General features: G+C 38.8%; 2 protein-coding genes across 4 annotated transcripts in view; one reads left to right on the top strand and one right to left on the bottom strand.

Moving 5' to 3' along the window:
* The window catches only part of TMOD3 (tropomodulin 3), a 68,445-nt gene extending 41,632 nt beyond the window's left edge, over positions 1-26,813 (top strand). For all 3 annotated transcript variants that reach the window (XM_032481188.1, XM_032481189.1, XM_032481190.1), the window contains 7 exons: positions 9,659-9,781; positions 11,080-11,169; positions 13,553-13,683; positions 15,743-15,850; positions 18,509-18,652; positions 20,598-20,742; positions 24,036-26,813. In XM_032481188.1, the coding sequence (XP_032337079.1) occupies positions 9,659-9,781; positions 11,080-11,169; positions 13,553-13,683; positions 15,743-15,850; positions 18,509-18,652; positions 20,598-20,742; positions 24,036-24,067 (773 nt within the window). In that variant the 3' untranslated portion in view covers positions 24,068-26,813. The remainder of the gene's footprint in view (positions 1-9,658; positions 9,782-11,079; positions 11,170-13,552; positions 13,684-15,742; positions 15,851-18,508; positions 18,653-20,597; positions 20,743-24,035) is intronic.
* LOC106728807 (RNA polymerase-associated protein LEO1-like) overlaps positions 1-27,145 on the bottom strand; it is a 42,544-nt gene that overhangs the window by 511 nt on the left and 14,888 nt on the right. The window lies entirely within an intron of this gene.

Below are 27,145 nucleotides of genomic sequence, written 5' to 3'. Positions count from 1 at the left end.
CTTTTGACCACAAACAAAAACTATATACTCATGCCAAATTCTACCTTTCTGGATCACCTCAAAATGCCTTAAAAGGCCTGACAGAGTAAGGACACTTGAGAGTTGTTATATAGAAATAAATTAGTAATTTCACTTTGTGATTTGTGAAATGATTGTTTATAATTACACATTTTACAGAATTAAAGCATATGTCAACATCTGGGAAGGAGGAATTAACCCTAATTAAGTGAAATTCAAGGCATTATGTCTTTAGTGCATTTGGGGGAACATTTTGTCCTATACCAGTAAATGTTCTGTTTTTAAGAATTACAGTTTTGTTGACAGCAAAAAGAAGATACTAGGCAGCTAATAAAAGCACAGCTGACAAAGGATTGTTTTTAAGTGCATTGTTCCCAGAATGTACAATCCTGCACCTGTTGAGTTCATCTAACTCTAACAGGCTTATGGTAGGTATCATGGTATCATCAAGCAATCTTAGTAAAAATGAACGGAAATGACTTTCCTATGAGTCTACTTAATGTTCAAAATGTTGAGAAACTAGATGTTTAAGAAAATTAATACAATAACACAATTCCAATAGATGTTCCTTTTACTTGGACATATAGTAAAATGTTAGGAGGCTTTTTACCTTTTTTCCCTTGAAATGTTGCAAAATACTAACTGAGGCATTGATCAAAAGTGAAGGAGAGTATTCGTGTAGCTCTTCCTCATTCCTGAGAATGGTGAAAATGCAAAGTTCTGACTATACCGCTGGTTATTATTTCTCGTGTTTTTACATATCTTGACTATCTTGTCTCCAGGATAGATAAGGCATAGAGCCTTGCCATGAATTTGACACTTAAGAGAAATAATATGGCCCAGTTTTTAATATTTCTTACTGACTCTCATTTTGCTTTGCTTTCTCAGGAGCCTTCCTCCCCATTTCTAGTATCATACTCCACCTTTACCTAGTCTAAGACTTTTTTTTCCCTTGGTGTCCCGTACTTCAGAGACCCCAAAGCCATTCTGCACCTTGTGCACCCACTCCAGGGCACCATCAAAGATTTCCATTCAGGCCACTGACCCTTGAGATTGGGCTTCTCCCCTTTTCACAGAGCAAGACTGTTCCCTGTTGGCCTTTAGGGTAGAGCCATCTGTGCTTTCTGGTGTGTTCCCTTCCCTCCAAGACAAAGGAATGCACGGGGGACAGAACCCAGACAGAACCTGGGGCACTCTCTGAGCCGAGGAGACACAGCTGAGCTCCAGAAAGACCAGGGCAGCCAGTGTTCATAGGACAGAGTGCCAGAGAGGAGGGAGGCACACCAAAAGTGTGCTCTGGAGATCTGCAGGGGACTGCCTTTTAGGGTTCAGCAGAGTACTGATCAGCACATGTGTGTGATGACACTACCCTGGGCCAAGGGAAAAACCATCTGAAAAGATCAGAGATACAGTGCCCCAGCTCGTGCAGGGCTGGGAATACGTGTTCCCACCAGTTAGACTGGAAAACCTCATCATTCACTGGGCACTGGGACTCAGAAGGATCTTTCCTCAGTGCTGGAGAAAAAATGACTCCTAGACTGAACACTGCTCCAGTCCCACCCAACAAATCTTAAAACCAAGGCCCTGAAGGATCAGATTGTTTCCAGGTAACTTAATCATGTTCCAGAATGAAACTCTAGGATATTGATAGGGACACCAAAACATCCACCACCCAAAAAGTTAAAATTCATAGTATCTGGTAGCCAATAAAAAATTACCGGCATGCAAAGAAGCAGGGAAATTCGATTCATAAGGAAGAAAAACGATCTATCAATACTAACTGAGCAATGACAGGTGATAAAACCAGCAGGTAAGGATACTAAAACAGTTATTATAATTATATTCCATATGTTCAAAATGTTAGGTAGAGGCATGGAAGATATGAAACCAAAAAAAAAAAAAAGAGGAAAGGGAATAAAGAATTGATGTGACAAATAGAAAAGATACACTATGCTAACTCTAATCAAAAGAAAGCAAGATTATTTATATTAATATGAGACAAAGTAAATTTCAGAGCAAACAATCATTTTATAATGACAAAATGGGCAGTTCATCAAAAGAACATAATCTTAAATCAATTAAAAAGAAAAAAGCTAGTAACACAGCCTCACAGTATATGGTTCTGAAAAAATTAAAATCAAAATTCTACAGTAATAAATTACATACAGACATGTGGAAGGGACAGGAACACCCAGAATGGATATGTTTATCCAGGGAAAATTTCCTATAAAACACGAGCGATGAACAATCCATCAGGCTTCTTACTCCAAAGGAGCAATGAGTGAATCAAACAAAAGATACAGTGACCAGTCTGCAAAGGAGATGCCAGCTTCTGCATGACTAATTTAGGCAGCCCATTCTACCTAGCGGTGCCTGAGACCACTTTTTAGAGGTATGTCACGGATATTTAGAACTCATGAGATTTGAATACAAAACAGAGCCAGTCTTTATCTTGAATTCAGTGGAAACAAACTACCCACTGGCAATTACACAATCCTGTTGATTAAGGCAAGTTTTAACTGTGACCTTTCTGGTTTACTAAGGAATCAGAAATCCTTTCCTTTCCTCCAAAGAAATCATGTCTCTGGGGCAGTGAGCTGGGCAATCATAGGGCTCACTTTGTTTCTCATCTCTCAGGGGATTGCTGTTCTTTTATGCCTGATGATCAGCATTCTTGAAAACTTTTTGTTATTTTGTCCATTTTGGGGTTTCAGTCATGGGTAAACCCTGCCCCTATTACTCTGTCTTGGTCAGAAGTGGAAGTCTCCAGAATCATATACTATAGATGTCCTGTTTCCCCAACTAGAGTATAAGCTCCTTAAAGTAAAGGATCTCTTATTTTATTTTCCTTATGGTGTCTTTCTAGCTCATTATGTAGTATATACAAACTCACTAAACATTTGTTGAATAAATAAGCATTTATTGGAGATTATATTGTAGTATTGAGCAAGTATCGTGTGCTGTTAGGTTAAAGCAAGAACGTCTTTCCAAGATCTGCCCCCTCATCCTTTGGTTTTGTTGGTTTGAGATTTGTGCACTTGCTGTCAAAAGGATGTCCCAGAGCCCCTTGTGGAGATTACAGTGGCCTAGTTGCCTTAAATCTTTTCTGGAACAAGGTAACTTATAAACATACACATAGTAAAATGAGCTAGGGCCTTTCACCTCTGTAGAAATGAAATGACTAGTGACATCTCTGTAGTTTTTATATACTCAACAAGGATGAGACTATGACTAACGTAATTCTTAATATTGTGATTGCTGTAACGTGCTATCAGGGCAGAAGAGATGAGGACTAGTGAAGAAAGGTCCTGGCAGTAAAATTAACATGGTTCACGATGTCTTACTGATTTTGGAACAATAACAAGGGTCTTGGCAAGATACTCGTCCCCCCTCCTCCTCTTGGCACAAACACAGGTGTGGATAAATGCCATGTATTTAAGTTACTATTATATGAATTCTTATCTTGATTTCTTCTGTTTCTTAGATGCCATTTTGTAGTTGGAGAAACATTACTGAACTGTTTCAATATTCTTAGCAACCAAGAGTCATAGCCCTGTTTTTGTTTTGTTTCATTTGGGAGTGGGGAGCATGTCATTTCATACTTGTCTGAGAGATTTTTTCTGATCTCATCATTGCTTATTTGCATGTTTTGCTACAATGTAAAGAACTGAAATTTTATCTTTTAAAAAAATCCAGTTTGGGGCTTTGCTTTGTTAAATAAGGAAATTAAAATCATTTGGATAGAGTGCTGTCTACTGAAGAATTAAAGTGAATAATCTTTTTTTAGACATGTTATTTCAAATAAATACAAATATTTAAAGTTACAAGTCAGGGCTTTGGGGCCATATTTCAAGGAGAGGAAAAGGAAAATTAGATCAATACAGGATTACTCATCCTAATCTTTTCAGAGCTATAATTATACAGATTAGCGCTTTATCAACCTGAGTAGGCAAGAATCAGAATCATGCAGGGAGCTTTTGCAAAAATATTCATGTCTAGTCAATATACATTTCCTGAGTTTAAGAACCACCGATACAGATACGTGTTCAGTCCTCCTGGATTGTTTGTTTTGGAAAACACTCTGTTTTATGTCTCTCTTACATATACATGCAAGAAATTCCAGAGGAATTAAGAATAAAGAATTAACAGGTGTCTGTTATGTTTATCGTATACGAGTTCCTTTGTGTATCTAAATCATTTTAGCAGAATGAGACTGAAACTTCTATAAAGAATAATCTTTGATTTGAAAAAACAGATTAGAAGAAAGATGATCATAATAAAATGGAGTACCAACAAGTTTGTTAACAGATGGTTTTGGATAAAAGCAGTATCAAAATTACGCATTTCCCTACCCGCTGCAAACAACCACGCACACACCCTACATAATGCCTCTACATCTAATAAAAGCCTAACATTTCACTCATCCTGCAAGACATTGAAGGCACTAATCACATTAACCATTATAATGGAGATTTATTTGTCAGCATTTCATAATAATTAAGATTTTTAATTTAAATCTAATTGATATGAGACTGATTCAAATTAACACACATGTTTAGAAAGGTGTTTTCTGTTAATATGGAACCGAATCCAACAGTTTGCTAATTATGTATTTCTGAGAAAACAGCTGATTTTTTAATTGACATATAGTCAATTTACAGTGTTGCGTTAATTTCTAGTGTACAGCATAGTGATTCAGTTATACATATATATATACGTGTTCTTTTTTAGATTCTTTTCCATTATAGGTTATTACGAGATATTAAATATAGTTCCCTCTGCTATACATAGGACCTTCTTATTTTGTGTTGCTTTGTTATTCCTAATGGGATTCATTTTGTATTTATAAATACTAGCAAAAGTTTATGTATGGGAAAATAGATATGAATAATGCCTCTATGGAATGTGGGTAAGGATTACAAAAATAAACATTTTAGATTTTGTAACGCTTTTGATTCCATTGGGTCCTAGAATAAGACATGGGCAGCTGTTTTATAGCTTATGTAGTTTCATTTACTGATTGAATACTGTAATCCATTGGTTCTTGACCTTGGCTGCTATGCATTAGAATCCCTCGAGAGCTTTTGAAAATCCAGATGTCCCTTACAGCACGTTAGACCAAGTCAATCAGAACCACTGGTGACAGGACTCGGACATCAGAATTTATTAAAGTTTCCCCCATTGAATCTGTTATATCAGCCACTGTGAAAAGTAATATGGAATTATCAGGATGTCACAATTTGGATTTGCCTTCATCTGTGAACCAGTGAGAACAGATTATCTAGTAATCACCAGAACTCCAAAATTTGGTACTAAAAAGATAAATTGTATACCACCATACAGATAGGCATTTGTTTGAGGGGAAAAGACCACTGCTACAGAGTTAGGTTTGAAAGCCACTAGTTTGTTGGAAAAAGCACTGGGTTGAGAGTTTGAGAACCCATGTTCTCCTGTTAACTTTGCTGTGTAACTTTGAACCAGGGTATTTATATTATACTTTCTATAATGAGGTGGTTGAGCTGGAAGTGGTCATCAAATTTGCTTCATCAACAAGTTGGACTGCCTTCTGTGTGCTAGGCAGAGGTGTAGGGATGGAACAGAACAGAACATTGAAAAGCTCAGAGAGGACAGACGAGCATGTGAAAATGTGTAAGTGAGGCTGTAGTGAAATGTTCAGGGGATTCAGGGAGCACAGAAGTGTACTTCATCTGGTTCAATATTGGGACAAATGTTGTAGTTGCCTGTTCAGCAACCATTCACAGATTCCTTCTTCCTAACTGGCAGAACTGTCTCTGAAACTGAAAATGTCAGATGCTTTCTTTTCTAGCTCCCCTTGCAGGTGGGGGATGGACATGTGACCCAGTGCTGGTCCGTGAGACCAGAGGAGAAATCTGTTGAACATTTTTCTTTATAAAAATTTGCGATTGAGAAAAATGCCCTTCCTTCCTGTCCTGATCTTCCTGCATGAGGATGTGATACTTAGTGCTGCAAAGATCACCTTGAGACTAAAGGCCTGAGAACAAAGGCCTCCTTGCTGGTTATAGTCAAAGAGAAATGTGGAGCCTGGATCTTTAATGTTAACATGGAGCTGCTGAACCAACCCCATAGCCATCTACCTGTGGGCATTTTAAGTGAGATAAAAATACTTATTGATTGAACCCTTGCTGCTCTGACAGTGGTCTGTAGGTCAGCAGGTATCAGCATCGCCTGGGAGGTTGGTTAGAAATACAAATTCTTAGAGCTCACGTCGGACCTACTGCATCAGAATCTGCACCTTAATAAGACCACTAGGTGGATGAGATGCACATTAAAGCTTGAGAAGCACCAGTTTAAACCACTTTAAATTAGGCATTCTGTTATATACAGTTTAAAATATCCTTAATAATATAATTACATTGTAGATTTGGCCAAGTGCCATTTTTTAAATAAGAAAATACTTGACCGGAAAGACTTCTGATTCAGATGTTGAGAGTTGCAAGAGACTTTTTATTCTCACCAAAACAAGCAATATAAATATAAGCTACATAATCATAGTTGTTTTTTTTTTTTAAACTGTATCAGAAAGCTTGAAGACACAAATCTAAGTGACTCTAGATAGTGGCAAGCCCTCCATAAAAGAGGTAATCCACTCTGCCTTCTTTCCTGACTAAAATGTAGAGAAAAGGAGGAAACCACCATAGTACAGAGAAATCAGCCTCGCTTTTAAACTTTGAATGACTGTGTACGGGCTCGCATGCCAGATTGGAAACCAGAGAAGCCCTAGAGCAGTGCTGTCCACTAGAACCTTCTGCTGTGATAGACTTGTGCTAACCACCGTGGTCGCTGGTAGCCAGATGTGGCTATTGAGCACTTGAAATGTGGCTCGTGGGACTGAGAAACTGCATTTTTAATTTTAATTAATGTCAACAAATAGTCACATGTGGCCGGTGGCTACCATGTTGGACAGTGCAGCCCTAGAGACAGCGCCAGGCTGCACCGCCCCCCAGTTCTCTGCCACCCGTCTGCACTTAGTGCTGGGGTGTTATTCCAAGAACCGAGGCAGTGAAGCAGAGCTGAGAGAAAATGCCTGAGGCGTAGGTTTTCAGCTGGGGAGATTGAGAGAGAGAGAGGGGAGCTGGGAGAAATCCCTTTCAGGCCATTTCCAGCTTCACAAAGCGTAGGGCAGACAACCCAAGAGTGGGGCCGAAAGATCTGCCAAGGGCCAAAAAGTCGGGGGTGGACCTGGAAAACAGCTCCTGGAAGGAGCAGGCTTGCTCCTTTACAGTTCAGAACAGCAGACAGCTCAGGAGATTCCAGAACCTCACCAGTTCTAATCCCACGCCTTGCTGAGGATTTAAGTCCTGATCCTGTCCTCAAAATGTCTGAATCCAGTGAGGAAATGAATCAAACTAAAGTTGCCACAACAAGCCCAGGTTCAGCTCAACTGTAGAGCATGTTATGTCAGCCCTGGCCCGAGCGGCATGCTCCTTGCTGGGATTAGATCTCATTTCCGTTAGTCTCTGCTGTAGTTTTATACAAAACTTCCTGGTACGAAGTCAAAGATCTTAAGACAAAAGACACATGTGGCCCCTAGTCAAGAAGAGTAAACAATCAGTAGAAGACCCAGAGATGACCCAGACATTGGTGTTATCAGTCAGGAGCTTTTTAACTATGACAAAAATGCCATAGAATCTGGTGGACAAGGTGCACAGCATGTGTGAAGAGATGAGGAATTTCGGCAGAGACAGGGAGACTTTTTTTTAAAGAACCAAATAAAAATACTAAAAATAAATGTAATATCAGAAATTAAGATCCTTTAGATGGACTTAGCTGAAAATACCTGACCAGCTTTGGCCAGATTCCTGGGAGCAGTCTGTATTGTGGAAGAATTCCTTATGAGTTACACTGATTGATATTTACTTTGAACAAGAATTAACACACCACTCATTATACTGGTTATTAAGCCCACAAACATTTCTTTTGATAGAGCACTGCATACATTCATCAGGCCACATAGTCTCACGTATTTCCCTGGTAATTTTCTGATAGAAAAGAAAATAACTGGCACTTGTGTGAATCCACACATAGACTTTTCATGTTTTCAACTTTGCATTGAACATATGGTCATAAAATACTGATTTTCACATGATAAATACTGTAGTTTTCTGGAGTAACTAATTTCTTAACAGGTAACCTTGTTAGTGTCCATCGAGGCTAAGGAACAGTGACAGGAAGTTTCAGGCTGCCACTCAGGACATATAGGAAATTTCTTTGCAATTAGAACTTGAATTTCTAGAATGATCATTGCCTCTGCCATCCCTCAAGTGACTATAGCAGTTTGTTCCTTAGGGTTAGGAAAGTGAATTTTTTTCCCCTTTAATCTCTTTCCTAAGTTTTATAATTTTTTAAATTTACACATTTATTTATTAAAGTATCTTTGATTTACAGTTTTGTGTTAGTTTCTGTTGTACAGCATAAAGATTCAGTTATACATATGTATTCTGTTTCATTGTAGGTTGTTACAAGATATTGAATATAGTTAGTTCCATGTGCTATGCCATAGAATCTTGTGGTTTATCTGGTTTATATATTGTAGTTTGTATCTGCAAATCCCAAACTTCTAATTTATCCATCCCCTCTTCTTCCCCTTGTAACCGTAAGTTTGTTTTTTGTCTGTGAGTCTGTTTCTGTTTTGTAAATAAGTTCACTGTATCATTTTTTTAGATTCCACATATAAGTGATATCATGTAATAGTTGTCTTTTTCTTTCTGACTTACTTCGCTTAGTATGATACTCTCTAGGTCCATCTATGTTGCTGAAAATGGCATTGTTTCATTTTTATGGCTGTATAGTATTCCATTGTATATATACACCACAACTTTATGCAGTCATCTGTCCATGGACATTTAGGTTGTTTCCATGTCTTGGCTATTGTAAATAGTGCTAGAATATGGAGGTGCATCTGTCTTTCGAACTTAGAGTTTTATCTGGATATATGCCCAAGAGTGGGATTGCTGGATCATAGGGTGACTATTTTTAGTTTTTACGGAATCTCCATACTGTTCTCCGTAGTGGCTGCACCAATTTACGTTCCCACCATCAGTGTAGGAGGGTTTCTTTTTCTCTACACCCTTTCCAGCATTTATCATTTGTGGACTTTTTAATGATGACCGTTCTGACCAGTGTGGAGTGATGCCTCATTGTAGTTTTGATTTGCATTTCTCTGATAATTAGTAATACTGAGCATCTTTTCATGTGCCTGTTGGCCATCTGTATGTCTTCACTGGAGAAATGTCTATTTAGGTCTTCTGCCCATTTTCTGATTGGGTTGGGTTTTTTTGTTTGTTTTTTGTTTTTTTGGTTATTGAGTTGTTTGTATGTTTTATACATTTATTTTTTTATTTAGTATTTATAGAATAACTCATAATTACTCCAAAAAGAGCCTATTTTTATTTTCACAAATGGGAAATTTCTCAGTTGATTCCATTTTTTCATGGCAACTTATATGGCCAAAGTATTGCCTTGGAAGCTTATAAATACATACTGAAGATGAAACATTTCACCTTCATTTGCACATACTTCTAATAACTTTTGTTAGAATAAAATGGTAATGAGTTACCAGCAGTAGTCATAAAATTAACAAACTGCTTTATTTTTACAGGAAAAATATTTATCCCTAAGCAGAAACCTATACAGACTTTTACAGAAGAAAAAGTATCTCTTGATCCAGAATTAGAAGAAGCTTTGACAAGTGCTTCTGATACAGAATTGTGTGACCTCGCAGGTATCTCCTAAAACAAATTAATCTGTGAATGAGTGTAGAGGAGAGGGGATGCTGGCACACACACATCTATATACACTGTACAGATTCTCGCTTTGCGTAACAAAGTGCTGTTGAATAAGTAACCATATATTTGACTTTGTTTTTTACACTGTAATCTGACATAAAGGGCTTTGTTTCTTTAAATTCTCTTATTGGTGAGATTTTTATGTTGATGGATTGTATTGATTACTTGACATCTTTTCCCATGTTGCCATCTTTGAAAGTTTTTATAAAAATCTTTCACAGCTGCTGGTGCTCAGCTAGAAGCTGCCTCCAGGGTCTGCTGCTGCCCCATTTTATCAGCAGACCCAAAAACAGATAACTGGAACTTAGATAAAATTGTCCGGAGCTATACTCACCACTTTCCCAACTTTTCTGAAGTGTATAGGGAACAGTCTAAACCCCCCTGTGATTTTCATCATTACCAGTTTCTTACCTGAACCAGTATCTGCCCCCACCTACGACCACCCACATGCATTTTCCTAGAGAGAAACGTATGATGCCTGGGGAGATCTTAGTACCAAATAACCCCAAGAACATGTTTAAAAAGAGCAGTGACGGTTCTTTGGGGAGGACCCAGGAACCCAGTCAAGGTGTGGTACCACAGCTAGAGCGGGTGTCTTACTCACTGGGGTGCTGAGGACTGATGGATTTGTAAGTGATGTATTCATCACAGTGGAAGGGCCAGAGGCATACTGTAGCTTCTGCCTCATTTTGCGCAAAAGTGCATCAAAAACAAAACCAAATTTGTTTCTCCTCCTAAGTGTCATTTCTGAGGGATGCCACTTTAATCTTAAACATGAGAATTCAACTATACTTTTATATTCCATTCGTAGCTGAAATACAAATGTAAATTAATGCGAGAGTTAAGGTTAAATTGAAAATCTGCCTTGTATTGCATTAAGTTTGGAAAAACCTTGTGAGGATGAACAGCCAACAATAGATCATTTCCACTTTCCCTCTTGGCCACCAGATGGAGCTAAGTAAGCACAGATGTATGTTTAGGGTAAGGCTGGCTCCTGCATTGTCTGAATTCAGAAATGTAGATGGGGAGAAATTACAAGAGTATTGATAAAAAAGAGATTGTAGGTGGTTTCTAATCATGTTGCCTCCTTTTTTGGCTGCAAAGTGTGTATTTAATTGAGTAGGAAAATGTACGGAGAATGTTAAAATCATTGGTAAGAATTTTGGAATAAAATTCTTTATGTTTAAAATTGATGGAACCAAAAAAGTAACTTTCCTTTTCTATATAAATATAGCTATTCTTGGGATGCACAATTTGATAACGAATACACAGTTCTGCGACGTAGTGGGAAGTAGTAATGGTGTCGACCAAGAACATTTTTCAAGTGAGTACTTAACAGTGCTTTGTGAATTCCAGTCCTTTGTTAGTTATGTTTTGTTTTCTCCATGTAACGACTTCAGCATATTCATACTAAATGTTAGGCATTTGTGCTTGAAACCTAAGATTCCAGTTAGATAGTATTGACATTGAAAATAGAATATTAAATATTTTATGCTTAATGTGTCAGCAAATGTAACAGGAACTCCCTTCTCACTTCACCAAATAATACTAATGGTAAACACTATAAAAGCTACCCAAACTTGGCTTTTATTGACATTTTGTTTTCAATGTTACTGATTTTCAAGAAATCCACAGCAGTGCCAACAAAGAAACTACATTATAAAATTAGATTTGGGAGGAACCACAGAACTCTTCAGCCCCTAAACCTTTTAGTCTGATACAAAGTATTAGCCTAAAGAAAAGCTTTTTTTAAAATTTATTTATAGATGTTTTTAAATTACCAAAGTAATGCATACTTTTGTAGTAAATTTAAACACGAACTAAGTGCTTAAGGTAAGAAGTCAAAGTGTCTCTGTTCACAGCCGTCATGCCTGCTCACAGCCCGCCCCACCCCCACCCCTGACTGTTAACAGTTTGGAGTATATCCTTCTAGACTTTGTATTATGCTTATATGAACTTATATGTGTATCCATGTTATACACAAATAGTCTTGTTTTTTACAAAAAAGTGGTATCATAGCTATTTCTTGTAACTTAATTTTTCAATAATAATGCTATTGGCTAATTTTGGGGAATGCTTACCATGGGCCATGTTCTTCCGTGACAGCTCTTGAATATGAATTGTTCTCAATCTTCACAACAGTTCTATAAAATAAGTATTATTACTTTCTTTCATTTGCATGTGAAGAAGCTGAGGTTTTAGGATGATTAAGTAACTAGCTTCAGTATCCCAAGAGGACTGATGGTAAGGATTTTAATCCAGGCTGCGTAGTCTATCACTTAGCATTGTATCACATTCCTAGGTAGCACGTACAGATTTACCTCATTCAGACATCTGTATAACATTCCAATTTATGAATGTTCTATAATTGCCCATTCCCCTATTTTTTTAAACTTTTTATTGTAGAAATATTCCAGCATACATAATAGAAGAGGGAATAATATATCCATCATCCAGCTTCAGCTGTTTTTCACATTTCACTGGCCACGTTTCTTCCACCGTCTACCTCCCTCCCACGCCTTGCACTTTTTTCCCTGGACTATCTTAAAGCAAATCCTGTTTGTTTGTATAACTTCCTCCATAACTATTTCCATATGTATCTCTCACAAAGGCTTGTCTTGTAACATAACCACAATATTATCAAACTAAAAAACTACCAGTAATTCCTTCATATCATCTAATACCCAGTCCATGTGCAGATTTCTCCTGTTCTCTCAAAAACGTCATTTCACAGTTGGTTTGTTCAGGATTCAAGTAAGGGTCACACACTGCATTTGGTTGTCATTTGGTCTCAGTTCCTCTTAATCTCTTAACAGTCCTGCTTAACTTCTCTCCCTCTTTCTTCATGCCATTTATTCTTAAAGAAATGGGGCCAACATGTAGAATCCTCCACATTCTGGATTTGGCTGATTGCAACCTTTTGGTATCATTTTACATGTTTCTCTTTCCCTGTGTTTCTGTAAACTGTTATTTTCTAGAGGCTTGATCAAATTCAGGCGCCATGTGTGTGTGTGTGTGTGTGTGTGTGTGTGTGTGTGTGTGTGTGTGTGTAGAATGCTTCCATGGCGGTGATTAAATCACATTAGGAAGTATATCAAGTCTGGTCATTTGTGGAAAATCTTAAGATTGATCCGTGAACTCAAATGTTGGCAGCCTGGTCCATCCATTTAAAATCCCCCATGAACCTTTCTTAATGGTTTCAGCACCCGGTTGACTGGATCCATTATTTAATTATAGAGCAAGTCTCTTTAAATACACACATTCTACGGAAAGGGGAAGAAATCTCTTGGTTTTATAAAATTTAGAATTTAGGAAGAGTATATTATAACTTTATCTTGAACATTGCTAAAAATAAATGGGATCACCAGCTTGTGTTATCAAATATGTTTTTGTGGTAAAGATATCTTGTAATATGCCAAGAGGCAAGAGGCAGTAAAAATACTCATTTTTGAAGGCTGATACATTGCAAACAAATTGAATGTTGAATTAAGTTTGGTATTTATATTCAGTAAAATTTTATTTGAGTGCTTTATGTGTCAACACATGCAGGATCTTTTGGGAATTTGGAGGAAGAAACTTACAAATTAGTTCTACCGAAGAAGGGTGTGTGTGTGTGTGTGTTAGTTGTATGTTTCCAAAGTAATGTATGCATTCACTGTGATAGTGTCAACCAGTGACACTCTCTCTCTTTTCATTTGTTACTACAGATGTGGTAAAAGGTGAAAAGATTCTTCCAGTATTTGATGAGCCCCCAAATCCAACCAATGTTGAAGAGAGTTTAAAAAGAATTAAAGAAAATGATGTTCATCTTGTTGAAGTTAATTTGAATAATATAAAGGTAGGTGTGATAAGCAAACAAAACGATGATTTGAATTGCTTTGAGTCATTTGGATCCAGGATGAGGGCTGGGCAGCTTTGATATAGTCTGATTCCTTCTTCTTAATGGTCAAGTGTTTACTTCTAATAGATGCTAACATAGATTCCTTCCTATTTTAGAAATTAAAAATTTTCTAAAATTTTTCTGATTTACTTTTTGAAGACTATCAGGTAGAAACATAAGCTCTATGGACTGTCAGAATAAATCTCTCTGGCTTCCAAAGTACTGCCCACTTTTAAGAGCATTTTAGTCTTTCAGGTTTTGTTTTTCAATCAGGTCTCTTGAGGTATAATTTATTCTTCGTGAAATTCTCCCTTTTTAGTGTGCAGTTCTGTGAGTGAAGGCAAATGCATGCAATTGTACAACCGCCAGCACAGTCAGATGGAGAACATGTCACACCCCTTTGTCATTGTTTCCTGCCACCAGCTCTAGCCCCTGACAACCACTGCTCTGTTTTCCTTCCTTATCATTTTGCCTTCTCCAGAATGTCATATAAATGGGATCATAAAACGTGCAGCCGTTGAGCCTGGCTTGTGAGGCTCATCCGTGCCGTTGCGTGTCTCAGTAGTCTGCTCCTTTGTATTGCTGAGTGGCATTCCTTGGTCTGGGTGGGCTGCAATTTGCTGATCCATTCACCAGTTGATAGACATAGGAGATGCTTCCAGTTTGGGGTGATTAAATATAAAGGCTCCCTACACTATACATGTACGTATATGCATATATATTCGCATACTGGTTTTTGTGTGAACGTATGTTTCCATTTCTCTTGAGTAAACACCTAGAAGTGGGTTTTGTGGGATCTTACTGGGATTTTTTTCTTTTCTTTTCTTTTTTTAATTGAAGTGTAGTCAGTTTACGATGCTGTATCAATTTCTGGTGTACGGCATAATGTTTCAGTCATACATATACATATATGTATTCCTGTTCATATGTTTTTTCATTATAGGTTATTATAAGATATTGAATATAGTTGCCTGTGCTATACAGTATAACTTCTTTATCTGTTTTATATATAGTAGTTAGTATCTACAAATCTCAAACTCCCGTTTTATCCCGTCTCACCCTCTTTCTCCCCGGTAACTATGAGTTTGTTTTCTGTGTCTGTGAGTTTGTTTCTGTTTTGTAAATATCGCTGGGAGTTTTAAAATGCAACTCTTCCTTGGAGGAAAGAAAGAAAAACGAGTTAAGAGGGCATAGGGGTGATTAGTTACCAAAGAGTCAACGCAAATGGTCTCTTAGGTGTTAGTCATTGTATAACAGCTTCATTACAAATTTCTCGTTTTAAATCTCAATTTATCTGAATTGGAAGCAGATGGAACATCTGGAAATTACAAGGGGAATAAGACCTTTGGCTCTTTTGATGGGTGTTCCTTCCTCTGAATGGAGCAGGGAAAGCCTTGGAAAAACCTAATATCCCTTGTTGATTACTAATCTTATTTTTTTTTTTTTAAGTTCAGTTCTTGTGTGTCTGTCTCTAAATCAGTAGTAATGATCTGAAAATAACCAGGCTACAGGGACTTGAAGTCCTGGTACTTAAGGGAAAGGTCAGTACCTCCTATAACTGTATCTTACCTCATTTCAAGTAGGGTAGGGTGAGTGTCTCTTAATGTCTTCTCGGTTAAGTGACTGAGAACAGTATGTCATCTGCCTCAGTAATCTTTGGAAGCAGATTCCCACATCTCTTTGTAGAAAAGCAGGTCTGCTTTGCGTACTCATGGGTTGACTTCTCATATACAAATAATTAAAAGTAGAATAGTGAGAATCTCTATAGCCTCAACACTAGAGAAACAGGGACGTATGCTCTGCCCTATGCCAACAGTTTGTGCAAATGCACCATAACAGAGAAGTCAGAGAGATAAGGAGGCGGCTGAGTTATTCTCATTTATAGACTAGTGGTTGTATGTTATATAATTTCTGAATACATTTTAATGCAAAAAAGAAAGTACAAATGTATTTGATTAAGGGATTGAATTTCCTGAAAACTAAAATGTAATAATGTTTCACATTTCTGTCTTTCAAGAATATCCCAATTCCAACCCTAAAAGATTTTGCGAAGGCTTTGGAAACCAACACACACGTGAAATATTTCAGTCTTGCAGCCACCCGAAGCAATGACCCCGTTGCTGTTGTAAGTAAGCCGCTACTGATAATACAAAAATTATGACTATCTGATACCAGGGTATGTTACAGAGGTGGTTAAACTGTGATCTAATGAACAACTTACTCCCTTTTTTCAATTAATATTTAGCTCACTATTAGGCAATACATTATTTGCTAAAATGTTTTTTTTCCTGTATTTCCTTTCTATGAAATTTTTAAAACACAAATGGAGTCATGCAATATAGACTGTTCTGCAACTTAAATTTTCACTCAATAGTATGTCTTAGGGATCCTTGCATATCAGCATATAAAGTTCTACATCGTTCTTTTAACATCTGCAGAGGATTCCATTTATAGATCTATAGTGTTGAGTTTGTCAAATGTTTTTTCTATGTCTACTAAGGTGATCATGTGGTTTTTGGCCTTTGTTCAGTTAGTACAGTGTATTACATTGACTATGTTTTGAATCAGCTTTGCATTCCTGGGGTAAATCCCACTTGATCATGATATAAACCCTTTTCTTCACTTGGCTTTGAGGATGTTACTCCCTTTGATTCTCCCCCGACCTCCCTAGACATCCTTTTGCTGGTCCTTGCACTGGTCCCTCCTCATCTCCCCAACATCTGAGCATCGAAATGGCTCAGGGCTCGGTCCTCGTCCCTCTTTTCTCTCCACACTCGCTTTCTGGGTCATCCCATTCTGTTCCATTGCTGTATGTTGTCCATGCACGCTGGTGTCTGCGTGTGTGCCGATGACTCCCAGTGTTTTTATTTCCGGTTCATTCCTCTCCCCTGAACTCCAAACCCGTGTCCAGCTATCATTTAACAACTTTACTTGGCTGTCTAACAGACGTCTCAGACCTAAGCCCCAAACCAGACTCCTGCCTTCCATCCCGTTCCTGCCTCTCTCACACGCTTCCGTCTCACTAACTGCCAACTTCATTCTTTCATTTGCTCACGTCAAAATAAGGATGATGATGATGATGATGATGATGATGATGATGATGATGATGATGATGATGATGATGATGGAGTGATCCTTGACTTCCCTTTCTCACAACTTTAAATGTATATCCAGCCCTGTCTTCACATGTTTCTGGAGTCCAGCCCCTTCTCACCATTTTCACAGCTACTGGTCTGATCAGAGCCAGTCTCTCCTCCCATCTGGACACTGTGGTAGCCTCCTAATTGAGCTGTCTGCTTCCATCATACCCACCCCAAAGCCAGCTCTTCATGACTCTTTTAAAACTTAAATGATCTCATTCCTGTGCTCAGAGCCCTATCTCACTAAGTAAAAATAACAATCTTTCAATGGCCTCATAAGGACTCACATGAAGAGACCTTGTCTCCTTTCTGGTCATTTCTTTCCTTCCCCTCTGGTCACCCAGCCTCCTTGCTCTGCCTCAGACATGCCACGGATGCTCCCTGCTCAGGGCCTTTACACTTGTTCCTCCTGCCTAGAACTTTCTCCCTGGAGATACTCCGTATAGTCTCCATCACTTAAGGTATTTGAGCCCTGCTCGAATGTCACCTTTCGAGTGAGGCCTTTCCTGGCGCCCGTATATAAAATAACAGCCCCACCCCTGCCCCGCCGCTCCCCCTCCACCCTGCCTTGCTTTTTTCTTCCTCTCCAGCCCTTTTCACCATCTGACATTACATTCTGCGTACTTGTTTATAATCTGAATCCCCCACTAGAATGTAAATTCCATCATGCAGAGGTTTGTATGTTTTATTTCTGAATCTAAAGCACAGTACTTACCAAATAGTAGGCAGGCCATCAGTAATATCTGAATAAATGTGGGCACAGGTGGCTGGGTAAGGGATTTGCTCCAGGTCACACAGCCAGTTGTTGCTACTAGAAGGTTCAAGCGTGTAGATATCTGTCCCTCGTTCTTTCTGGTATCGCTAACCCCTGTTGCCTTTTCGTTAACTTGGGTTTAATTTTAAGCTTGATCTTACCCATATTCTCTGAGTTTGGCCTTGCTGTTGACCACTCTTGCAGGGCTGTTTTAGTAAACTCAGATTAATACTGTTCCTCCTCCAGCCTCACCCCTCTTCTCTCCCCTCTGCTCACTTATAGGGTCTGTCAGTTAATCACTATGGTGTTTATTAAGCGCCGAGTCAGATGCCCAGCATCACCCTATCATGCGAGAAGCGGACGCAGGGAGAAGACATGCCCTTCTCTGAGGGACATAATATTAGCCCCTTCTTCTCCGTGGTCTTTGTGCTCTTGCAGTTCTGGTTACCTGTGATCTTTCCTTTTGGTCCCTGCCTTGGAAATCAGTCCATAATTTACCTTCATTTGAGCTTCACAATAACCCAGCTGTAGCAGGACCCAAGTAAGGAAAGGTATTCCAAAGAGACATTGATGAAGTTAGTCCTACACACACACTGAAAGGAAGTGTGAGAGCCACAGGAGAAAGAAGCACGAAGCAGCAGTGTGAACGCACGCGAGTGACTGGCAGTAGAGCGTGTTACCAGTAGGGAGCTACACGTGACAGAAAATCTAAAGGTGGTGACAGAGTACCTGTGAAGAGTAGATACATGCGAGACCTTTGAGCTGGTGTGTCGAGCTAAACAATCTAACAAACGTTAAGGCAGTTATGTTGATCAGTGTATTTGTCAGGCATGTACCTTGTGCAAGGATGCTGTCAAACTACTCTTCAAATATTTTCTTTAACTTCTAGGCTTTTGCAGATATGCTAAGAGTGAACAAAAATTTGAAGAGCTTAAATATGGAGTCCAACTTCATTACAGGAGCTGGGATTCTAGCACTGATTGATGCTTTGAGAGATAACGAAACCCTGGCAGAGCTGAAGATTGACAATCAGGTCAGTGTTCCACGGCAGCGGCTTGGAGGAAGCTGCAGCCCACACGGTGCAGGGCTTGGGGGACTCAGGAGGTGGGGGGGTGGAGGGCTTTCGGGGAGCCCTTGGGAAGGTGGTGGCCTGAAGCGGGGGAGAGGACATCTGGGGCATCCAGAATACTAACTTCATGTGTAGAGAGGTATACAAGCCACTCCCCTTGGCTGGTATTCAGAGAATTTAGATGGGCGGCTGTTTAGGGTGGAGGGGGGCCAGGGGGGACTAGGTTTATTTATTTGTTTAACGGAGGCACTGGGGATTGAGCCCAGGACCTTGTGCCTGCCAAGCACACACTCCCCCTGAGCTCTACCCTCCCCCACAATGGCTGTTTTGAACTGGAAGGATTCTTAAGGTGACACTCCCATCCTCAGATTTTTCAGCTCTTTGGTGGTAAGAGCCACATAAGAGACTTTCTGTATCTGTAGCGTGTCACAGCCCCAGACACAGCAGATGAACGGAAGAGGCTCAGTGAGAAACAGGAAGCTCCAGAACCCAGGCCGCCCCGGGGGCACAGGCTTCTGTCCAGCCACACTCAGTGCTGATGCCATGAGACAATGCCGGTTACCCACACCCAGACGAGCTTTTCTTTAAAGAGGCTGAGAAGTTTACGTTAGAAATGTTTCCGTTCAGAGTGGCAATTAACTAAAAATAAAACAACATACACATTTGACTGAAATACTTCAGTTTGTCTGGAAAGTAATTTCAGTTATTTTTTTAAGGTGGTAAATGACTCCCTTAGCCCTTGAAAAAGTAAGTACATTTTGTAGATTATGCAGGTAGAAAGGTTTCTATCTTAAAATTTAACCAGAATGCTATTTAATCAATGTTTTCCATGTTTTACTGAGATAGAATTCACTCTTTTATAGTGTAGTTAAATGGTTTTTAGTATATTCATAGAGTTGTGCAACCATCACCATTGTCTAACTCCAGAACATTTTTATCACCCTAAAAAGAAACTCTAAAACCCATTAGCAGTCACTTCCTATCCTCCCCTCCCACCAGCCCTTGGCAACCACTAATCTATTTCAGTCTCTATGCATTTGCGTATTTTGGAAAGTTCATATAAATGGAGTTATGTAATGTGTGATCTTTTGTGTCTGCCTTCTGTCACTTAGCAAAATGTTCTGGAGGTCACTCATGTTGTAGCACGTATCAGTACCTATTCCTTTTTATGGCTGAATAATCTATTACACTTAAGTGGTTTCCACTTTTTGGATTTTAGAAATATGCTGCTATGAACATTCATATACAAATTCTTACACAAATATATGTTTTCATTTCTCATGGGTATATACCTAGGAGTGGAATTATTAGGTAATATGGTAACTCTTATGCTATTTTTTTTCCTTTTTTTTTTCAATTTGCATTTTTTTATTGAGTTATAGTCAGTTTACAATGTTGTGTCAAATTCCAATGTAGAGCACAATTTTTCAGTTATACGTGAACATGTATATATTAATTGTCACATTCTTTTTCTCTGTGAGCTACCACAAGATCTATATATTTCCCTGTGCTATACATCTTACACTATTTAATCAGTGTTTTCAGTATAATCAACTCAGCATTTTTGAGGAATAGCCAAATCGTTTTCCATAATAGCTGTACTATTTTACATTTCTGCTTAGTATGCCTGAAGCTCCCAGTTTTTCCATATTCTTCCCAGCAATTATTGTCCATCTTTTTAATTATGGTCATCTGGGTATGACATGGTATCTCATTGTAATAATGCACTTTTTTTAATGTTTGTATGAGCATACATAAGAGAAACAAAATATAAGTTTAGTGTAATGTTGAAAGAATTGGGAAAATTTTAAAAGAATCAGCATGTACCTGAATGTCTTAGCCTTAGGTTACCATGAACAGTATTTTGATCTAACTTATTAATACGATTCTTTATTTCTAACTATTCCAGAGGCAGCAGTTGGGGACGGCTGTAGAGTTGGAAATGGCCAAGATGCTTGAGGAAAATACCAATATCCTTAAATTCGGATATCAGTTTACGCAGCAGGGACCCCGAACCAGGGCAGCTAACGCTATAACAAAAAATAATGACTTAGGTAAGTCATTATTTATAAGTCGCTATAAAACTGAATTTCTGAATTGTATCTCTAAGCTAATGCATTGGAGGAACTTTTTTAAAAATAAATATTAACACAGGAAGATCACTTGGCCTTTGTTTGTAAAACCTGCACAGCCCTTTTCATACTGACTGAATAGCGTTCAGTTCAGATGAGGCTGTGGTGATTACTAGGTGAGCGGGTAGGATCAGCTTCCTGCGGCAAACGTGTTTCGCAGCTTTCAGTGAACCAGTTTTCTACAACACACATTATTAAACAATGCTTCCTATAACAAATACTTTGTTCTCAGTTTCAAGTCACCTCTTGGAGCTATTAAAACAAAGATTTCAACATTACAGGAAAGTTTTGCCCTTTGATCAAACAGGCCTAGATAGAAATTCAATTTTATATGGGAAGATACAGAATAATTGTAGTTTTAACCCAAGTTTTCAAGTCAGTGTGATGTCAAGATTTGCTCTACTTACTTGTTGCGCTGACCCCGCCACCCCTGGGCGGTGTGTCCCCTCCCTGCGCACATCTAGGTCAGCAGTCTCCTTCCTTCGCTCCTGTTGAACTGCTGAGGCTTATGGATTCCATTAAAAACAACTTTTCCAGCCAAGGCTGAACTAAAGAATATGATGCTTATAATTTTGTTTCTATGTGTTTACAGAAATTGACTTTTAAGTTTGTGTTTATCATTGAAATAGTTTAAAAGTTGCATTTAGACAAGAATTAAAATAAGACTTCTTAAAGGGAGTCACATTTTACTGTGATGATACTGGGATTTGAGAGCCAGTGTAGGCCACTGAGAGCATGATTTAAGTGATACTTCAAAAACAGCATTCTTATTACTCTTCTAGAGATAGAGAGGAAATGAGATTAGTTAGGACTTACTGGCAATTGACTCATCATGAAGTATTGAAGACATATATTAGTGGAGCAGGTTTGGGAAGAAACTGCCAAAGAATTGTTAATGGGGCCAGACTTATGAGTCTCATGGGGAGGACGCACTGAGGAACTGCTGGGGTAACAAGGGCACCGAGTGAGAAAGTTGGCAGGGGCTCTGCCCGTCTTCCTCTGCTGTGTTCCATAGCCTCCCATCCATCCACCCTCAGCTTTTTTTTTTTTAGCCTTCCTTGCACTTTGACCTCTGTCTGTAGGTCAAGGTGGCAAGCCTAAAGACCATGTTTTCTTACAGGCAGTCTAGTATGTGCTAACTGAAAGGAATGTCAAAGAACAAGGCTTGAAACTTGCACCACATCTCTTGGGCGTATAATCTTTCTTCCCCTTGCAAATGGGGCTGTATTAGAGCTTAGTGTTCTGATTCTGATAACGTCTTTCCCTCTCTTCTTCTTTTCTTAGTCTCAACTTTTCTTTGAAATAATCCTACGTACTCGCCATCTCTCCAGCTGAGACGTATCACAACTATAACAGCAAAGAGGTTATATGGAGTACGTGCGATACTCAATTGAACTTTGTCTCACGTTGCTGTCTTCACACTACTTAACTGCATAATCCATTTTCTACATCTTTTTTGTTTGTTCCATCTGTCCTACCGATCTTGTTTATAATGTGCATTTTTTGTAACATGCATTGTAATATTTGAAATGGTCTGCCAATAATACCCAAACACTACTGCAACTCAGAATTTTCTTGAAAATGTCCCACCCTAAAGAATTATGTCGCTTGCCTTTCAGATATTTCTGTGTCGTTCAGAGATCTATATACATGAATTAAGTTTGTGTTTGAGGACTTAGTTCTCCATTTGATTTTTTTCCCTTTTCAGTAAACACAGGAAACTGTTAGACCAAAATTAGGGTGCAGCTAGTTAGATACATATGAAAATGTTCATGGGAACTTGATACTTCAGCCCTCCTGGTTTTTTCTTTCTAGCTAGCATCCAGCCGTTGGCTTTTATGCACATCACTTGACTGGTCTCATCTCTTGAGGGCCAGTGATCAGAAGCCAGCAGTCAGAGCAGCATGAAAGCAGAATCTGTGGCCTGGCCAGAAGGCCAGTGCCCCTGTTGGCTTTTCACTCCTCTGTTAAACAGCAAATTCAGGCTGAACAAAAGCACTTGTCTTTCTACTTGCTTCCACAGAAGAGAGCACAGAAATTAATAAACCAACAAGTATCAAAGCCAGATCCTTTTAACTATAAAAGATGAATTAGCTTTCCCCACCTGAAAAAGATGGCTGACCTCAGGACCATCCGGTAACCCCACTGTGGTGGGTGAGGAAGCCGGGGACCCTTTGTTGAACGCTTTCTGTATTCTCAGTCCTGCCCTAAGCAGCGGGTCATGCCTTTGCTTGTACAGCAGGGGGTTAAGATACCATTATTCTCCTGTTACAGAGGATGGGTTGAGGCTCAGAGGGGAACTTACTTGCCAGAGAGCACACTGCACACAGCGACAGAGCCATGGCTCAGTTTGTCGCTGACGCTGGAACCCGTGCTCTTTGTCCTAAGTAGGAGTTGGCCGCGGTGCCGGGGTGCCCTGACCCGGTGGCTCTCAGCGAATGCTCCCTGTAGCTGACAGGGAGGTCTGACGCTGAAGCCCGGGCCCTGCTGCTGCTGCACACTGCCCAGCAGGCCCGGGTCGCCAAGGCCACGAGGAGGCTGAGGGTGCTCGGAGGTGCACCTTTGTTTACCCCGTTAGCTGAGCGAGGTGGCCGACCACCTTGGGGCTGAAGCTGACAGTAGCCAGATGTGACATCACCACATTACCAGGGTCTAAGGTTTTCATTACTTTGTTGGTTATCAGAGCCCTGAACTGGGTCCCTTCGGAGGAGGTAAGAGAAGGAAAATCTGGAGAGCAGTAGTAACAAGTCACTTACCTGTAAAAATGACAAGGCTATTTTTGGTGTGTTCTTTCTCAAACTAAGGAAATAATCAGAAGAGCATGCAAATACTTACTTTTTTAACACTTTCTAATCCCAGCTGCCTGAATGTCATTCAAAATTTAACACAGTAAGTTATTAATCATTTTTTAATGGAGGTATGAATTTTTTTAATACACAAATGAGACAGGCACAGTGACTTGAAGGTGACTGCTGACCATTCTGGTTTAGATTTCTAATCACTGCTGTGTAAGCACAGCTGAGCTCAGCCCCTCAGTTCTCGACTGGTGAGTGACCATGTGAAGGATGGGAATTTCTTATTTTAATGGCCATGTGAACTGCAGGTGGACGTTTCATTTTTGTACAATTATAACTGGATTACATAGAAACTTGCTTGTCACAAGCAAATTAACATTGTACAAACTAACAGGGATTTCACCATTATTTTTCTCATAGTTCGCAAGAGACGAGTCGAAGGAGACCAGTAAGTCCGCCAATATGTGATCTTTGGAAGACTTCGAAAGGTCGCCAAGGGCTTGTGTTGTGATATCAGATGTAAAATTTTCCTAGGTAGAAGGGAAGAGACTGGAAATCCTTTTTTTTTTTTTTCCTGAACTGCATGTATCTCTTTTTTAGTTTAAGTTGTTACCAGTTTCAAATTGTAAATCAATTATAGGTGATATTTTGTGTTCTAAAGCATTATTTCTACTTTCTGCTAAAATCATTTTTAATTTAGCTTAATTACATGGTTTATGATGAGTCTTGGGTTAAAAAATACAACTGTAAAAAAAGTCTAGGAAATCACTTATGTAGAATAATGAACATTTTAAGGACCAATCTTTTTTTAAGTGAAAAAGGGACATTGCTGATGTGAGAATTGCTGTTGCACCTCTTGGGCACAAGGCGCTTCAAAACTTCCCTTATTACACGGCATGGAGACTTTTCCATGTTTTAAAACACATGAACTTGGCAAGAGTGTGCTTTTTGCTTCATCAAGAAAGCAAATACTTTGCTTTAAAAGTATAGTTATATATAGTTTTTCATTTTAATAATGTGGGCATTATTAAATTTTCATGAAAGCTCATAGTAAAAGAAAGCATCTGAGTAGGAAAGCTGTTTCCTTCCCTGTAAAATGCACACAGCCAACTTTCAGATATTTAGGATAAAAGAAAAAAGAAAGCTTTTGTTAGACACATGGAATCAGGGGTAATAAACGGTAGAGACTGTCTGAGAAGCACGCAGACTGGGCATTTAAATTGATGGTTACTGTAAAGGAAGGTGGAGGCTGGCCTGGGTGCAAGGTAAGAGAGAGAAGCTCCTGTGTGCGACGCAGAACTGCCTGAACGGCGTGTAATCCCCACTCACTACCAGTTTTCCAGCCAGTAAGGAAAACGGCTGTTCTTGGTAGATCTAATTTTTATTATCTTGTTTCATCTTGTACTTTTTTGTCCGTATTGTATAAAAGTAATTTCTCATAAGTTGTCTTCCTCAAAGTATTCACCCCCACAGTTGGACAGTGTACTGTGGTGGGAAGAATGACCCCAGAGCCAGGAGTGGGAGCGCTGATGTGGAGCTAATTCACGTGCCTCGGGGCGGCCCCTGGAGCAGGAGACCCCTGAGGCACTGCAGCTACAAAGGACAGGGGACAAAGCAATCAGCAATTCAGGCCTGGCTGTATCATTTACAGGGAGATTTTTCAAAAGGAGAGAACATCATTTCAGAATAGGAGGAAGATGTGTTGTTAATTTTTCTAAAACTTCTTGAAATTGAGTTACAACACGTCTGCTCCTTTGGCTTGGGCGGACAGTTTATGTAATGAGCACAGGCAAAAGCTTTCCTCAGAAGAACTGACTGCTTTTTTGAAAAGTAGTATCCAGTGTTTTAAAGGGGCCAAAGATTGACTTGCACTATTCCACCGTTCCCTTTCAGTTACAGGGTGCTGGGTTTGATTTTTTTTCAAGTTAGCAAGTCAGGCTCACGCTGACTCGCTCTCCCTCACCTTTTCATAAACGACTTTGGAAATGTACTCAATTCAGAGCCAGCACAGCCCCAGCAGGGTGGGGCGTCAGGGACACAAAGCCACGGTTACACTTCCTGCATGGCTTCCTCGCTTGCACTGCCCTGTAAGTCAATAAATTGTTAAGTATGTTACCCCTTCCTCCCGTAAGTTCTTTTTAAAATACAGGCAGGTGGGACCCCACCTAGAATTGTGTATCATACTTATGGGCAATACCTTTTTCACTTATTTATCAAAGTATGAAGAAGTTGAGTGTTTTTTGCTTGTACCACTCCACTTCTGAGCTACAACAGTTCATTATATAATTGAAGAAAAGATTTCTTAATAAATAACTAAGGGTGAACATTCATCCAACTGAATACAGACAAATCTTTCAAAAACTGTAATTACAAGGGAGAAAACTAGTGTTTACTTTGATCATTAAAAATCTGGCACCTCTTACCCTTTTAGTAACTTTCAGTATTTCTGTATTGCTCTAAAATTTTATGATAGATGAGGGTTATGAAATACTCTTGATTTTTAAACCAAAGATTTTCTAAGATCTTAAATTTTGTAGTCTAACCAATATAAACTTGCCTGGTTATCTAAGCAAAGAATATTCTTTGCATTTTTAAATTGCTGTTTTTTTAAAAACCTCTTTTCATTTCCCATTTTATAAAATTTTATACTCATATTTGTCTGACATTCTAATTTTTCCAGTTTGTCTACATGAAATTACATATTAAAAGTCAATAATACTGATATTATTAAAATGGGTTTTGGTGCTATCTACTTGTAGCTAAAGGCAGGTAGAAGTCTCAAGTATAGGTGAAATAAATTTTCTAAGGGTGCCTGTCATTTAAAAGACCAAATAAATGTTTTGTGTTTAAAAAAGTTTTAACAGATTGTTAGAGATTTCAAGGGGAATTATCTTGGTCATTAAATTGCAAATTCTTATTATCTGAATGAAATAACCCAAAATACTTGCTTTGTACAGTAGGGACCCACTGGAAAAGTTACATGTATAGAACTTTGTAAATTGTTTTCCCATTGAGAGTATCTCTTTTTTTTTTTTTTTTTTTCATTTAAAAAGAGGATTCCATGGTATAATGAAAATTAAGAGAAAAAAAATTTTGATAAAATGTTAGTCATGTTCTGTTGTACATTATATTTAACCCTTGCTGTCATTAAAATAAGATTAAAAGGTAAGATTAAAAGAGGTTTCATAAAATCTTAAATTTTTGGCTCTTTGTTGCCAGGGCTGCCTCATCTTTTCTTTATAAAATCAGGAATCACACTGCTACCTCCCAGCAGACACGAGTTTCATTCTTTTTCTGGCGTCCATAGCAATTTCCAGTCTCTGTTCAGTAGTGTCCAGTTTTGCTCCATCATTACAATGCCACTTCACTTTTTAAAAAAACTTTTTTCTAGTTTTATTGCTATAATTGACATACAGCATTGTATTAGTTTAAGGTGTACAACATACTGATTTGATAAATGCATATATTGCAAAATGATTAATAAAGTAAGTTTAGTTAACATGTTACCTCACATAGTTTAAAAAATTTTT

This window comes from Camelus ferus, chromosome 6, assembly GCF_009834535.1.
Source record: "Camelus ferus isolate YT-003-E chromosome 6, BCGSAC_Cfer_1.0, whole genome shotgun sequence".
NCBI classification, from domain to species: Eukaryota; Metazoa; Chordata; class Mammalia; order Artiodactyla; family Camelidae; genus Camelus; species Camelus ferus.
This window is presented reverse-complemented; position numbering and strand designations above follow the sequence as displayed.